This window comes from Oncorhynchus mykiss, chromosome 6 (genome assembly GCF_013265735.2).
Source record: "Oncorhynchus mykiss isolate Arlee chromosome 6, USDA_OmykA_1.1, whole genome shotgun sequence".
NCBI lineage: Eukaryota > Metazoa > Chordata > Actinopteri > Salmoniformes > Salmonidae > Oncorhynchus > Oncorhynchus mykiss.
In genome coordinates this window covers 86,168,633-86,184,363 of record NC_048570.1, presented here as the reverse complement: position 1 = coordinate 86,184,363, position 15,731 = coordinate 86,168,633, and the positions used below count along the sequence as shown (strand labels likewise).

The following is a 15,731-nucleotide window of genomic DNA, read 5'->3' as shown; positions in this document are numbered from 1 at the left end:
TGGCCACTCCCTGTTAGTCATGCTGGCCCCTCCCTGTTAGTCCTGATGGCCCCTCCCTGTTAGTCCCGCTGGCCCCTCCCTGTTAGTCCTGCTGGCCCCTCCCTGTTAGTCCCGCTGGCACCTCCCTATTAGTCCCGCTGGCCCCTCCCTGTTAGTCCCGCTGGCCCCTCCCAGTTAGTCCCGCTGGCCCCTCCCTGTTAGTCCCGCTGGCCCCTCCCAGTTAGTCCCGCTGGCCCCTCCCTGTTAGTCCCGCTGGCACCTCCCTGTTAGTCCTGCTGGCCCCTCCCTGTTAGTCCCGCTGACCCCTCCCTGTTAGTCCTGCTGGCCCCTCCCTTAGTCCCGCTGGCCCCTCCATGTTAGTCCCGCTGGCCCCTCCATGTTAGTCCCGCTGGCCCCTCCATGTTAGTCCCAATGTCCCCTCCCTGTTCGCCCCGATGGCCCCTCCCTGTTAGCCCCGCTGGCCCCACCCTGTTAGTCCTGCTGGCCCCTCCCTGTTAGTCCCGATGGCCCCTCCCTGTTAGTCCCGATGGCCCCTCCCTGTTAGTCCTGCTGGCCCCTCCCTGATAGTCCTGGGGCGGCCTAGAGTGTTGGGCCAGTAACTGAAAGGTTGCTGGATCGAATCCCTGAGCTGACAAGGTAAAAATCTGTCGTTCTGCTCCTGAACAAGGCAGTTCTCTGTAGGCCATAATTGTAGATAAGAATTTGTTCTTAACTGACTTGCCTTGTTAAATAAAGGTTAAATAAAATATAAAAAGAAATAGTCCTGCTGGCCCCTCCCTGTTAGTCCTGCCATAATGGGAAAGTATGGAACACAAAGCCTGTGTTTAATATCACCACGGACGGAACCTTCCGGCGTTTCATTGAGGAATAAATTGCTTCTGCTAATGTTCCTTTCATTACGCCACAGCCCTTAATTGTGCTGCTGACAGGCCTCTGGCTACAGGGGGGATGGGCAGAGACATCGCGTGTTACAGCGGTGTGTGTGTGTTTGTTTCTGCAGCCTCACACATACACAAGCACAATACCAGGGATTTCAGGATTTAGAGCCGACACAGAGGAATGAACTGTTATTAGTCTGAATATACCTCGTCAGTCTGATACCTGTGCAGAACGGTGTCAAAACAAACTACAGGATGTGGTAGCAACATATCCACACTCATAAAGAGCTTCAAGCACAAACAAACTACCCCCACACAGACCCACACAGACCCACACTGACCCACACAGACCCACACTGACCCACACAGACCCACACAGACCCACACAGACCCACACAGACCCACACTGACCCACACTGACCCACACAGACCCACACAGACCCACACAGACCCACACTGACCCACACAGACCCACACTGACCCACACAGACCCACACAGACCCACACAGACCCACACTGACCCACACAGACCCACACAGACCCACACAGACCCACACAGACCCACACAGACCCACACAGACCCACACTGACCCACATCCACCACATACATTTACCAAATATTTGTCAAGCTTTTACCAAGCTGCAATATGGAAAGTACGTTGCCTTTTTACACATTATAATGTCTACGCCAGAGGGATGTCAGGCTACATTTGCAATTGTAAACGCAAACTGCTTCAACAAAAGCTCAGTAAATATTAAATCAAACGAGGGCACAAGGCAGTGGTCTAGAACTTGCAACATGAAAGGAGTCTATTCCCAACGACACAGGAAGCGGCATCATGGAGACATCCCCTCCGCCACGGCGTCCTGGGGTGGGAAGGCCAGTATCTGAAGGAGCTCAAAATGGCTTCCATCTCAAAACAACAGACCTGCCAAATGTCAACTGTCACTTAACCCCCGTCCACCTTGCTGTAGCGCCAGGGCCAAGGGTAGGAGAGGAACTCAATCAAGGGTTCTCCTGTTTCAAAAGCACTCCATTCTGGCTGCGGTGAAGCAGTGGGCCCCGCGAACAAAGAGATACCGTCTGTTGAGTTTCCAACGAGGGGAAAACTTCTCCTGAAACTGTCTGAGGTAGGGAAGGAGAGAGGGGTGAAGAGGGGAGGAAAGTGAGGGGAGGGAAGGGGGGAGGAACGGATGAGAGTAAAGAGAGTAAAGAGGCCAGCAGAGGTAAAGGGGCAGGTTCGGCTGGACTGATTTAATTTGCGGGTTTCATTATGTGTGACTTGAGAAGAGAGAGGTTTTTGATTTGATTTGTATCCTATTTTGTCACAGAACATTCTAAGCATGTGAATCAAACGCAGCGACTTTACATTCACATACAATGGAGATGGGAGTTCCCTTCTAAGACCAAATTCTTTACAATGACGGCCTACCCCGGTCAAACCCTAACCCGAACGGCGCTGGGCCAATTGTGCGCTGCCCCATGGGGCTCCCAGTCATGGCCGGTTGTGATACAGCCTGGAATCGAACTGTAGGCACTGATTTGCAGTGCCTTAGACCGCTATGCCATTCGGGAGCCCAATTAGGCTACTATCCCAAAAGCCCCCGCTTGTTTGCGGATTTCTGTCATGTGACACAATACCCGTCAGTAGTCCCCTCTCCCCCAAACACCCCTCCACATTCACAAAGAGGACCCTCTCACAGCAAATCCTATCACAGTCCAAAACCAAACAGCACATATCTAGACATGTGCTGGGCTAATTGTCAGAAGAAAATCAACCGAGTGTGTTCATTTGGATGAACACAACTGTATGGCTTTGATTCTGTTCTTTAGCATTTATACAGAACACACAGACACACAGTTGGGTTGGTGTTGTTAAATGATTCACACTTTTATGAGCTTCTCAATTATTCAGAGATTGAAAGTAATTAACGAGGCATCTGGAGAAGAACAACGGAATCAAATTAGGAATTAAAGAACAAGGAAAAAGATGATGCAACTCAGTCCTATTTTGGGGATTCAATTTCCATTTCCACATGATCAAATGAACGTGGAATTCTAACACCACATTCAACAATAACAACGGAATTCCACATTTTACCAAACCATCTAGAAAGGAATTCTGCTGCATCGTAATTTAGTGTTTTAAAAGCAGCGAGGAGCGCTCCCGTGTAGAGCTGTCTCAGTGTGTGTGTGTGTGTGTGTATATGTGTGTGTGTGTGTGTATATGTGTGTGTGTATGTGTGTGTGTGTGTGTGTGTGTGTGTGTGTGTGTGTGTGTGTGTGTGTGTGTGTGTGTGTGTGTGTGTGTGTGTGTGTGTGTGTGTGTGAGAGTGCTTGTGTCAGCGTGTGTTTGCATGGTTGACTGCATGTATGTGCGTGTGTTAAAAAGTGATCTTGGACGCATGCCAACCTTTAAGCACCTACACCCCCACCTCCCTAAAGAGACCAGTGTCCCCTTAGTCCCAGTCTAAACTCTGTGTCCCCTTAGTACCAGTCAAACTCTGTGTCCCTTTAGTCCCAGTCTCAGTGTCCCCTTAGTCCCAGTCTCAGTGTCCCCGTAGTCCCAGTCCAAACTCTGTGTCCCCTTAGTCCCAGTCTAAACTCTGTGTCCCCTTAGTCCCAGTCTAAACTCTGTGTTCCCTTAGTCCCAGTCTCAGTGTCCCCATAGTCCCAGTCTCAGTGTCCCCTTAGTCCCAGTCTCAGTGTCCCCTTAGTCCCAGTCCAAAATCTGTGTCCCCTTAGTCCCAGTCTAAACTCTGTGTCCCCTTAGTCCCAGTCTAAAATCTGTGTCCCCTTAGTACCAGTCCAAACTCCGTGTCCTCTTAGTACCAGTCTAAAATCTGTGTCCCCTTAGTACCAGTCCAAACTCTGTGTCCCCTTAGTACCAGTCTAAACTCTGTGTCCCCTTAGTCCCAGTCTAAACTCTGTGTCCCCTTAGTCCCATTCTGTGTCCCCTTAGTCCCAGTCTAAACTCTGTGTCCCCTTAGTACCAGTCAAACTCTGTGTCCCCTTAGTCCCAGTCTAAACTCTGTGTCCCCTTAGTCCCAGTCTAAACTCTGTGTCCCCTTAGTCCCAGTCTCTGTGTCCCCATAGTCCCAGTGTCCCCATAGTCCCAGTCTCAGTGTCCCCTTAGTCCCAGTCTCAGTGTCTCCGTAGTCCCAGTCCAAACTCTGTGTCCCCTTAGTACCAGTCTAAACTCTGTGTCCCCTTAGTCCCAGTCTAAACTCTGTATCCCCTTAGTCCCAGTCTAAACTCTGTGTCCCATTAGTCCCAGTCTCTGTGTCCCCATAGTCCCAGTGTCCCCATAGTCCCAGTGTCCCTTTAGTCCCAGTCTCAGCGTCCCCTTAGTCCCAGTGTCCCCTTTGTCCCAGTCTCAGCGTCCCCTTAGTCCCAGTGTCCCCTTAGTCCTAGTCTCAGTGTCCCCTTAGTCCCAGTCTCAGTGTCCCCTTAGTCCCAGTCCAAACTCTGTGTCCCCTTAGTCCCATTCTGTGTCCCCTTAGTCCCAGTCTAAACTCTGTGTCCCCTTAGTACCAGTCAAACTCTGTGTCCCCTTAGTCCCAGTCTAAACTCTGTGTCCCCTTAGTCCCAGTCTAAACTCTGTGTCCCCTTAGTCCCAGTCTCTGTGTCCCCATAGTCCCAGTGTCCCCATAGTCCCAGTCTCAGTGTCCCCTTAGTCCCAGTCTCAGTGTCTCCGTAGTCCCAGTCCAAACTCTGTGTCCCCTTAGTACCAGTCTAAAGTCTGTGTCCCCTTAGTCCCAGTCTAAACTCTGTGTCCCCTTAGTCCCAGTCTAAACTCTGTGTCCCCTTAGTCCCAGTCTGTGTCCCCTTAGTCCCAGTCTAAACTCTGTGTCCCCTTAGTACCAGTCAAACTCTGTGTCCCCTTAGTCCCAGTCTCAGTGTCCCCTTAGTCCCAGTCTCAGTGTCCCCGTAGTCCCAGTCCAAACTCTGTGTCCCCTTAGTACCAGTCTAAACTCTGTGTCCCCTTAGTCCCAGTCTAAACTCTGTGTCCCATTAGTCCCAGTCTCTGTGTCCCCATAGTCCCAGTGTCTCATTAGTCCCAGTGTCTCCTTAGTCCCAGTCTCTGTGTCCCCATAGTCCCAGTGTCCCCATAGTCCCAGTGTCCCTTTAGTCCCAGTCTCAGCGTCCCCTTAGTCCCAGTGTCCCCTTTGTCCAAGTCTCAGCGTCCCCTTAGTCCCAGTGTCCCCTTAGTCCTAGTCTCAGTGTCCCCTTAGTCCCAGTCTCAGTGTCCCCTTAGTCCCAGTCCAAACTCTGTGTCCCCTTAGTCCCAGTCTAAACTCTGTGTCCCCTTAGTCCCAGTCTAAACTCTGTGTCCCCTTAGTTCCAGTGTCCCCATAGTCCCAGTCTCAGTGCCCCCTTAGTCCCAGTCTCAGTGTCCCCTTAGTCCCAGTCTCAGTGTCCCCTTAATCCCAGTCTCTGTTTCCCTTTAGTCCCAGTGTTCCCTTAATCCCAGTCAAAACTCCCCGTGTCCCCTTGGTCCCATTCTAACTCCCCGTGTCCCCTTAGTCCCAATCTAAACTCAGTGTCCCCTTAGTCCCAGTCTAAACTCAGTGTCCCCTTAGTCCCAGTCTAAACCCAGTGTCCCCTTAGTCCCAGTCTAATCTCTGTGTCCCCTTAGTCCCAGTCTAAACTCCCCGTGTCTCCTTAGTCCCAGTCTAAACTCCCAGTGTCCTCTTAGTCTCAGTCTAAACTCCCTGTGTCCTTTTAGTCCCAGACTAATCTCTCAGTGTTCCCTTAGTCCCAGTCTAAACTCAGTGTCCCCTTAGTCCCAGTCTAAACTCAGTGTCCCCTTAGTCCCAGTCTAATCTCTGTGTCCCCTTAGTCCCAGTCTAAACTCCCCGTGTCTCCTTAGTCCCAGTCTAACTCCCCGTGTCCCCTAAGATCCAGTCTAAACTCCCTGCTTCTCTGTCTGGCCTCCTCTGCATTTTACCCTCACATCCTGCTCAAATTGGACGCAATGCGATTACCGGCCCAACTCAAAGCACATGTTCCAAGTTGCTGAGCATTTCACTTCATGGGACGACAAAAAGGAGAGGAAAGGGAAAACAGACAGTCAGGAAAATAAAGCAACACAAACACGGCTGGGCTATGTTTGTCTGACACAGAGAGGCTCCCATGCTCTCAAGAATGTTCACTTTGACTCCTGGGTCACGTTACCAAGCATTAGCAAGAAATTGCAGCTGATGGGGTCTGAATGTGTGGGACACTGTGTGTGTGTGTGTGTGTGTGTATGTGTGTGTGTGTGTGTGTGTGTGTGTGTGTGTGTGTGTGTGTGTGTGTGTGTGTGTGTGTGTGTGTGTGTGTGTGTGTGTGTGCATACACCCTGAGTGTGTGCAGTGGTCTAGTGCTAGCTGTGCCACCAGGGATTCTGGGTTCGAGCCCAGGCTCTGTCGCAGCCGGCCGAGACCGGGAGGTCCATGGGGAGACGCACAATTGGCCTAGTGTCGTCCGGGTTAGGGAGGGTTTGGCCAGTAGGAATATCCTTGTCTCATCGCGCACTAGCGACTCCTGTGGCGGGCCGGGCGCAGTGCGCGCTAACCAGGTCGCCAGGTTCACGGTGTTTCCTTCGACACATTGGTGCGGCTGGCTTCCGGGTTGGATGCGCGCTGTGTTAAGAAGCAGTGCGGCTTGGTTGGGTTATGTTTCGGAGGACGCATGGCTTTCGACCTTAGTCTCTCCCGAGCCCGTACGGGAGTTGTAGCGATGAGACAAGATAGTAACTACTAAAACAATTGGATAACACGAAATTGGGGAGAAAAAGGGGTAAAAAAAGAAAATAAAAATTCTATTAAAAAATGTAAATAAGTGTTCATTCAGTATTGTTGTAATTGTCATTATTACAAACACATTTTTTAAAATCGGCGGATTAATCGGTATCGGATTTTTTGGTCCTCCAATAATCGCTATCAGTATCAGCGTTGGATATTCCTAATCGGTCGACCTCTAGTTTACGACCTCTACAAGAGATACTGCTGTGCTGCGAGTCACAGACATCTAAATAGTGTCTCCTGGACTGCCCGCCCGGCGCAAAAACATTAGCAAGGATAAAGTTTCATAAGGCAACCCCCCATCTCACCTCTTTTTTCTCTTTGGTTCAGGAGGAGCAGCAAGGTCTTTATTTCTGTCTAAATAGAGTGGCTGCAGCGGCAGGGCTAGGCTAACCCCGGGCCAATCTGATCATTATCTACCCCATCTAAACAAACCTTACTTTCCCAGAACAGAGCACGCATTCTATAAGCACTCTTACATGGTGGGGGAGGGGTTTATGTGTGTGTGTGTGTTTGTGTTTGTTTGTCTGTGTGGGGTGTGTGTGTGTACAAGGAACGCCTGTGAATGTGTGTGTGTGTGTGTGTGTGTGTGTGTGTGTGTGTGTGTGTGTGTGTGTGTGTGTGTGTGTGTGTGTGTGTGTGTGTGTGTGTGTGTGTGTGTGTGTGTGTGTGTGTGTGTGTGTGTGTAAATATACAGCAGCAGTCTCAGTCTCATACACAGGTTAAAGAATGAATGCCTCAGATACTGGCAGCCCTGTAGAAGAGTACAGGAAACACATGCATGTATTTATCATGGTGCTTAGCTTATTGTATCCCAAAGAATCAAAATGGTAGTTCAGGTAATTCAAGTATTATCTAATTACAGTATAATGTCATTACCGTTTACCAGGTATTTCCTATGTCAAAACAAGAACCTTACCTCCCTACCTCATTTGTACACACTGTATATAGACCTTTTCTATTGTGTTATTGACTGTATGTTTGTTTATTCCATGTGTAACTCTGTGTTGTTGTTTGTGTCGCACTGCTTTGCTTTATCTTGTCCAGGTCGCAGTTGTAAATGAGAACTTGTTCTCAACTAGCCTACCTTGTTAAATAAAGGTGATCTGGCCCACCTGGTTAAATAAAGGTGATCTGGCCCACCTGGTTAAATAAAGGTGATCTGGTCTACCTGGTTAAATAAAGGTGATCTGGTCTACCTGGTTAAATAAAGGTGATCTGGTCTACCTGGTTAAATAAAGGTGATCTGGTCTACCTGGTTAAATAAAGGTGATCTGGTCTACCTGGTTAAATAAAGGTGATCTGGCCTACCTGGTTAAATAAAGGTGAAGCAAAATACATAAATCAAAAAACAAAAGGTGAAAAATACCAGATGTGATCATGTGTAACAACGATGATTTGCATGACATGGTATATAAAGATTTAGCTTCAATGGTTCATTTAAACAACTATGTGAGGATCCAATGGTATTTGATGGTTGAAAAAAGGAGCAGGAGGACAGATGTATAGTGGTCAGAACATCGTGTCCATACACCTTAAGATGAGAGTCAGAGAGAGACCACAGGCCAGGCATTCAGACAACCACAGAGTCGACCGCAACGTCAAGCCTCGCACCAGCCTGCAAAAGAGCCCGCTTGAATCATAAATATTACCATGTCTTTTACATAAATCTGCCACATCGTCCCTGCCCACAGCGGTCTGTTGACCACATGTGGTGGAGATTCGCCGGTCAGAGCACTTTGGCCTGCTGATGAAAAGCAGGGCATTGTGGGTAGCAGACCAGACAACGGTCACGTTAAAGAAGTGGCTGGATAAATAAAGGAAGAGGACAGCCTGATAGACAGAGGGGACATAGTGAACATGCTGTAGGGACGTCATGCCATGCTTCAGAAGACTGCTGTTATCAGCTAGTCATAGACTACAACACAGGTAGAACCTACAACACAGGTAGAACCTACAACACAGATAGAACCTACAACAGCGGTAGAACCTACAACACAGATAGAACCTACAACACAGGTAGAACCTACAACACAGATAGAACCTACAACACAGATAGAACCTACAACACAGATAGAACCTACAACACAGGTAGAACCTACAACAGCGGTAGAACCTACAATACAGCTAGAACCTACACCACAGCTAGAACCTACAACACAGATAGAACCTACAACACAGATAGAACCTACAACACAGATAGAACCTACAACAGCGGTAGAACCTACAACACAACTAGAACCTACAACACAGCTAGAACCTACAACACAGATAGAACCTACAACAGCGGTAGAACCTACAATACAGCTAGAACCTACACCACAGCTAGAACCTACAACAGCGGTAGAACCTAGAACACAGCTAGAACCTAGAACACAGCTAGAACCTGCAGGTAGAACATTGCATAGTATAAGTTTGGTAAGGAGGAATAGGAAAACAGTGTGTGTGTGTGTGTGTGTGTGTGTGTGTATGTGTGTGTGTGTGTGTGTGTGTGTGTGTGTGTGTGTGTGTGTGTGTGTGTGTGTGTGTGTGTGTGTGTGTGTGTGTGTACTCACATGTGGACATGTGGAGGTTGAAAGCGGCTCTGGTTGATGTTGTAGTGAGTGAAGGCCTGTGTGGGGTTGGAGCTGTACTCGTCCACTGTGATGGTCACTTTGCCCTGAGAGGCGATTCCATGAGCCATGCTTCCGCCGTTCGGACATCAGACACAGTTCACCAGGATCCAAGGCTGAACCGTTCAGCGGTCATCATTCAGAACCGCTGCTCAGAACTATAACCGCCTCGTGTACAAAACCGGATCAACCACACTGGACCACAACCACACAGCAATCTGAAGAGAAACAAAGAGAAGAGAAACAGAAACAGAACACGGTTGAACCAGAGTTTAAATCACAAACATACACTTTTGTAAATGTAGATGAGACTGTGATGGAAATAGTAAGAATAGGCCATTCTGATTGGTAAATAGGTACACACATCAAGCTTCCTCTAAATCAAAACACAATCACTTTCCTGAACAGCGGTTGCCGTGATGACAGACATCGACAGTAAACTGTGAACCTGGCAAATGTTTGTAAAAATGGTCAATTGTAGTAAATACTGAAGATACAGTCTGTAGATGGGAAGTGATACTGTAGGCAGGTGCTCCTAATATTAAATAGGGAAATACTGCGTCTTCATTTGCTAAATAAGGAACAGTTGAAAGAGTCAGTAACAACCCTCCTTATTGAGGACGTGATTTGTCAAACAGATTAAACTATACAATTATAATTTTGCAACAGTATTATAAAAAAAATATTATAATAATCTGGACAGAAAAAAATACACATGCAGTAATTTAAATAACCATAGCCTAAATATCTGAAACTACTCTAAGGCCATCTAAGAACATCAGAAAATAATAACTACAAACCATTGATTCTGCAGTAATTTAAATAACCATAGCCTAAATATCTGAAACTACTCTAAGGCCATCTAAGAACATCAGAAAATAATAACTACAAACCATTGATTCTGCAGTAATTTAAATAACCATAGCCTAAATATCTGAAACTACTCTAAGGCCATCTAAGAACATCAGAAAATAATAACTACAAACCATTGATTCTGCAGTAATTTCCCTGAACATTTCATTATTATTTAGGATGAAGACAAACTCATCCTGTATGACAAAATAACTAAACTGCCCAACCATTGGTCATTAAACAGATGCAATAAGGAGACCCTGCAGGTTGTTCAAACACATGTGAAATGACCATATTAATGGATTACAATACATGTATAAATCATTTTGACATTGAAAACAAATATCACAAGTATTAAAGTTTAACAAATCAATTTGAGCATAAAATGTTACTAATTAAATAGTTGCATGCAGAAGCATAGATTGTCTGATGCTATCCTAATTGTACAATGTGGTTATAGCTCGTCATATTCAATTAAAAATGAATCATAGTTAATTGCAAAATTCAGTTTACTTTCAAATTGTAAATGTATATCCATAAAGATTTAGAAAAATACGTTTTGATAGTAATGCAGTTAGTAACATTTTAATTTAAGGCACAAACTCACCTATCAGAGAAATAGATCAATAATGGTAAATCCAAAATAGCCTACATAAATCACAATAGTGTGCGATTGTTTATGAACTAAGAGTAACTAACATAAACTGACGTTACTGACCCAAGAAAACGACCCAAGTTACCGGTGTCGTGTGATTTCGCATACCGCTTTGGAAGCTTGCTCAACGGTGCTTCAGTTCTGCTGTGCTCCCTCAACCCTTGTGTCGCTCCCTCCTGTCTCAACCCCTGATTGATTATAGTCAGTAGTAAGTAGCCACTGTGGGCTTGACATCGCACCTGCAAGCTTTTTATACGAGACCTCCACTTGCACTGTCTCTCCGATGCAAGGACCGGTAGCCTACTGTGCCCCTCAATTTAAAAGTCCATCACTAATTGAAAAATCTAAACAACGGTCGCCGAGTTCAGGAGAGGATTCATTTCACTGTTAACAAGTGCTTGATAGCCACGAAGACACTACTTTATATTTGTAAATACAGTCATACTTGACTGTGCACATTCATAATATATACTGTATATTGTGTACATATCCGTTCACTACTTTGTATAAGCTAATTACCTAAACTTATTTTTATTTTAATCAGACGTTTTTAAATGATTGATATAGATTTGTGCACTGCATTGTTGTGGGAGCTAACACAATAATTTCCAAGCACCTTTTATAGCCTCTATGCTGTACTCTGTGTTCGTGACGAAAAACATTTTATTTGTATTTTATTTTGATACAATGTATCGACGCAACAAAACACAAGGATACATTATACTATTAGCAACATAAGATGGTGCAATGTATATATATATATATATATATATATATATATATATATATATATATATATATATACATTATATATATTATATACATTGTAACAACTCCAAAGCAACATTGCGACCATGGCTATGTACCAATTAGGCGAAATGCCTCCCTCTGTGTTTAGCTATCACCATTTAGGCCTAGAAGATAACAATACATGCAATCAAATATCTCCAAGTTGTCTGTGGACTTGAAATTGTACGGTTTACAATAGGCCTACACTAGCCTAGGCTACTGTAAACAGACACCCGTGAACTTTGCCCAATGCTTGCAGCACTCCATTGAAAAACGTGAAACTGCAGACAGTGAGCGTGCATGGTATTGGTCGCTAGATATTCCATACGTGTGTATTTTGCAATAGCCTATGATGGCTTACCTTGGTAGCCTACATAGCTAGCTGCAACTAGCTACTTCAAGTAGCTAAATCTGCCCATGCATTTTAAATGCACGCTTTAGCTTCCCATATTAAATGCTTTCGCGCCAATACACTGTAGTTACTATTTCTTCCAATGCAAACATACACGTTCCTAACTTTAAAAATGCACATTCAAATTATAAATCCACTATTTACTACCGCATTACTAAAGTCGGGGAGAGGGAAACACACTGACCCTATGGTACCACACATTACTAGCTCAGTGCACCGCTTGCCATAACATTGCTGTTTTCAATAATGAACTAAAAGGATCTGTGAACTGTGCGTTCTGACATCTCGTATAAAGAAACAGCAAAGGTGGTCAGTGTCAGCGAACCATCTGCACTAACCTCTTGCTCTCCCTCGTAAATGACAAGGCACCTCTAACCTGCGGCTTTGTGTCATGTTTTCTTATTCTCTCCATGCCTGCGATTTTCAAAGCCAGAGGTGAATATAGCTACCTTCGTTCTGGCGGATACGTGTCCCGGGGTCGCCCTCTACGCTGTCAAAAGACGCAGATCCATGCGGGAGAATGCCGATTTGGAGGCCGGCGGGGGTTGCAGTCTGGGCGGGCAGGGCAGAACCTTCGACCCTGGGGGACCTCGGCTGGCTCTTGTGGAAACGAGACAGACAGAAGCGGAGAGGGGGAGCAAGAGAGAGAGAGAGAGCAGCCTCGATCTGACAGAGGAGAAGCCGAAGAGCGGTGTAGTGAGATGGGACTGCCACTGGGGTCAGAGAGAGCAGAAAGAGCACAGCCTCGCACACGGGCTCGAGCACGGGCACAGACAGACAGACATGTGCGCGCGTGCGCACTCCCGTTTGTCTCAAACAGACGTTTTTTGCTTCTGCAAGCTGGCTCAATCTATTCCATTTAGAAAGACAGATAACCACCCTGAGCCTGTCAGCAACATTTCCACGTGGAAATATACTTTATTTCTCTCGCCATTCGTGGCTTGTCTTTTTGGCATGGATATGATAGGCTTGCCTAAGGTATACGAGTATTTAGAGTTTACTGCAATTCACACTTGCAGGGCACCACAGACGTGACGGAGTTGACTGGGAGAGTGGACAAAATATGCGGCTATCGATTTCCTTCAGTAAAACCATAATACAGAATTCAATACTGTGGCTGCAAGTCCACGAACTCTCCAAATGACACATCGTTTGTCCACCATGCAGCCAAATATGCAGCAGTCCACCAGCAGCAGTAGCCTACAGCAGTCATGACTGCAGTGATTTCTGTAATAGATTTAACACATGTATACGTTCTCATTTAAAGTAATGGTCCAGTGAAAATCTCACTTTTAAAAGTTAATATTCTGTTAACTCCTACCCAAATAATGTTGTTGACTCATCCTATACTCATAGTTGTGGCCAGAGGTCTCTTCACAATTCCCAAGTCCAGAATAGACTATGGGAGGCGCACAGTTCTACATAGAGCCCTGGCCACATGGAACTCTATTCCACATCAGGTAACTGATGCAAGCAGTAGAATCTGATTAAAAATGTTTAAAAAAAATACACCTTATTGAACAGCGGAGACTGTGAAGAGACACACACACAGGCACAGACACACATACACATGATAAGACACGCACTCTACACACATGTACACATGGATTTTGTATTGTTGATATGTGATAGTAGAGTAGTGGACTGAGGGAACACACTTAATGTGTTGTGAAAAGTGTTATGAAATGTAATGTCATGTTTTAAATTGAATATAGCTGCCTTAATGTTGCTGGACCCCAGGAAGAGTAGCTGCTGCCTTGGCAGGAACTAATGAGTATCCTTAAAAAATATGAATACAAATACAGTCCTCCATTTACCTCAGGACCATGGGCACGTAGGAGTGGTCAGGTCCACTCAGGACCATGAGGGCATGCAGGAGTGGTCAGGACTACGAGGGCATGTAGGAGTGGTCAGGTCCACTCAGGACCATGAGGGCATGCAGGAGTGGTCAGGACTACGAGGGCATGTAGGAGTGGTCAGGTCCACTCAGGACCATGGGCACGTAGGAGTGGTCAGGTCCAGTCAGGTCCATGAGGGCATGCAGGAGTGGTCAGGACTACGAGGGCATGCAGGAGTGGTCAGATCCAGTCAGATCCAGGAGGGCATGAAGGAGTGGTCAGGAGTGGTCAGGTCCACTCAGGTCCGTGAGGGCATGCAGGAGTGGTCAGGACTACGAGGGCATGTAGGAGTGGTCAGGTCCACTCAGGACCATGAGGGCATGCAGGAGTGGTCAGGACTACGAGGGCATGTAGGAGTGGTCAGGTCCACTCAGGACCATGGGCACGTAGGAGTGGTCAGGTCCAGTCAGGTCCATGAGGGCATGCAGGAGTGGTCAGGACTACGAGGGCATGCAGGAGTGGTCAGATCCAGTCAGATCCAGGAGGGCATGAAGGAGTGGTCAGGAGTGGTCAGGTCCACTCAGGTCCGTGAGGGCATGCAGGAGTGGTCAGGACTACGCGGGCATGCAGGAGTGGTCAGGACTACGAGGGCATGCAGGAGTGGTCAGGACTACGAGGGCATGCAGGAGTGGTCAGGAGTGGTCAGGACTACGAGGGCATGCAGGAGTGGTCAGGACTACGAGAGCATGCAGGAGTGGTCAGGAGTGGTCAGGACTACGAGGGCATGCAGGAGTGGTCAGGACTACGAGGGCATGCAGGAGTGGTCAGGAGTGGTCAGGACTACGAGGGCATGCAGGAGTGGTCAGGAGTGGTCAGGACTACGAGGGCATGCAGGAGTGGTCAGGTCCAGTCCGATCCAGGAGGGCATGAAGGAGTGGTCCTGAGGGTGTGACACTTTTTTGAGACATGTGTTGAGGTGGACAATGACCTCCAAACCGTCTTCCTCTCCTTCTCTCCTTCTTTCCTTCCCTGTTTTGGGACATGTGTTGAGGTGGACAATGTCCTCCAAACTGTCTTCCTCTCCTTCTCTCCTTCTTTCCTTCCCTGTTTTGAGACGTGTTGAGGTGGACAATGTCCTCCAAATTGTTTTCCTCGCCTTCTCTCCTTTCCTTCCCTGTTTTGGGACATGTGTTGAGGTGGACAATGACCTCCAAACCGTCTTCCTCGCCTTCTCTCCTTTCCTTCCCTGTTTTGGGACATGTGTTGAGGTGGACAATGACCTCCAAACTGTCTTCCTCTCCTTCTCTCCTTCTTTCCTTCCCTGTTTTGAGACGCATTGAGGTGGGACAATGACCTTCAACCTGTCTTCCGCTCTGAAAGGATAAAAGCAATGTGCCAGAAAACCCAACTTGATCAGTCTTTAGTTCTTACAAATCTTATCCTTGTTCTGCCCTCCCCTTCCATACAACAGAAAATATATTTGATGCTAACAAATTCCTTACCACCACTCTGAAAATGTTAGTTTAATGTTTTCCTCGGATCCTATTCTGAAGCTTTTATCCAATTAGCCTTTCAATGTGTCTGACCTGTGATTTCAATTGTACTCTGTGGTAATCCGGTGAGGATAAATAGCTAGTTTGCATCCCGATGGCCTGAAGACGTGTGTTAAAATCATCATTGATTCTTCTCCCACAAAAGCAGCCGACTTAATCTGTTTCAGAGAATTAATAAACCAAGCTGCTGATCAGGGTCACTGACACCAATTAGGGTTCAACTCTTAAGAGGAAGAACATAAGAAATGAGGTACAAATAATTCATTCAGTAAAATGTGGCTGAACAGTCATCAGCAGACCAGGGAAAATAGTGCTAGTTTGCTGCTGTAACAGCTTAATGGGGTGTTCCCAC

The 15,731-nt window shown here is 46.7% G+C and overlaps 1 protein-coding gene across 1 annotated transcript in view; it reads right to left on the bottom strand.

Annotated features, from left to right (window-relative positions):
- The window catches only part of LOC118964953 (metallophosphoesterase MPPED2), a 120,234-nt gene extending 107,522 nt beyond the window's left edge, over positions 1–12,712 (bottom strand). Inside the window, exons 1-2 of the mRNA XM_036981323.1 lie at positions 12,438–12,712; positions 9,224–9,498 (exon numbers count right to left, since the gene is read on the bottom strand). Of these exons, the coding sequence (XP_036837218.1) occupies positions 9,224–9,351 (128 nt within the window). The 5' untranslated portion in view covers positions 9,352–9,498; positions 12,438–12,712. The remainder of the gene's footprint in view (positions 1–9,223; positions 9,499–12,437) is intronic.
- Between the last annotated feature and the right edge of the window lie 3,019 nt (positions 12,713–15,731).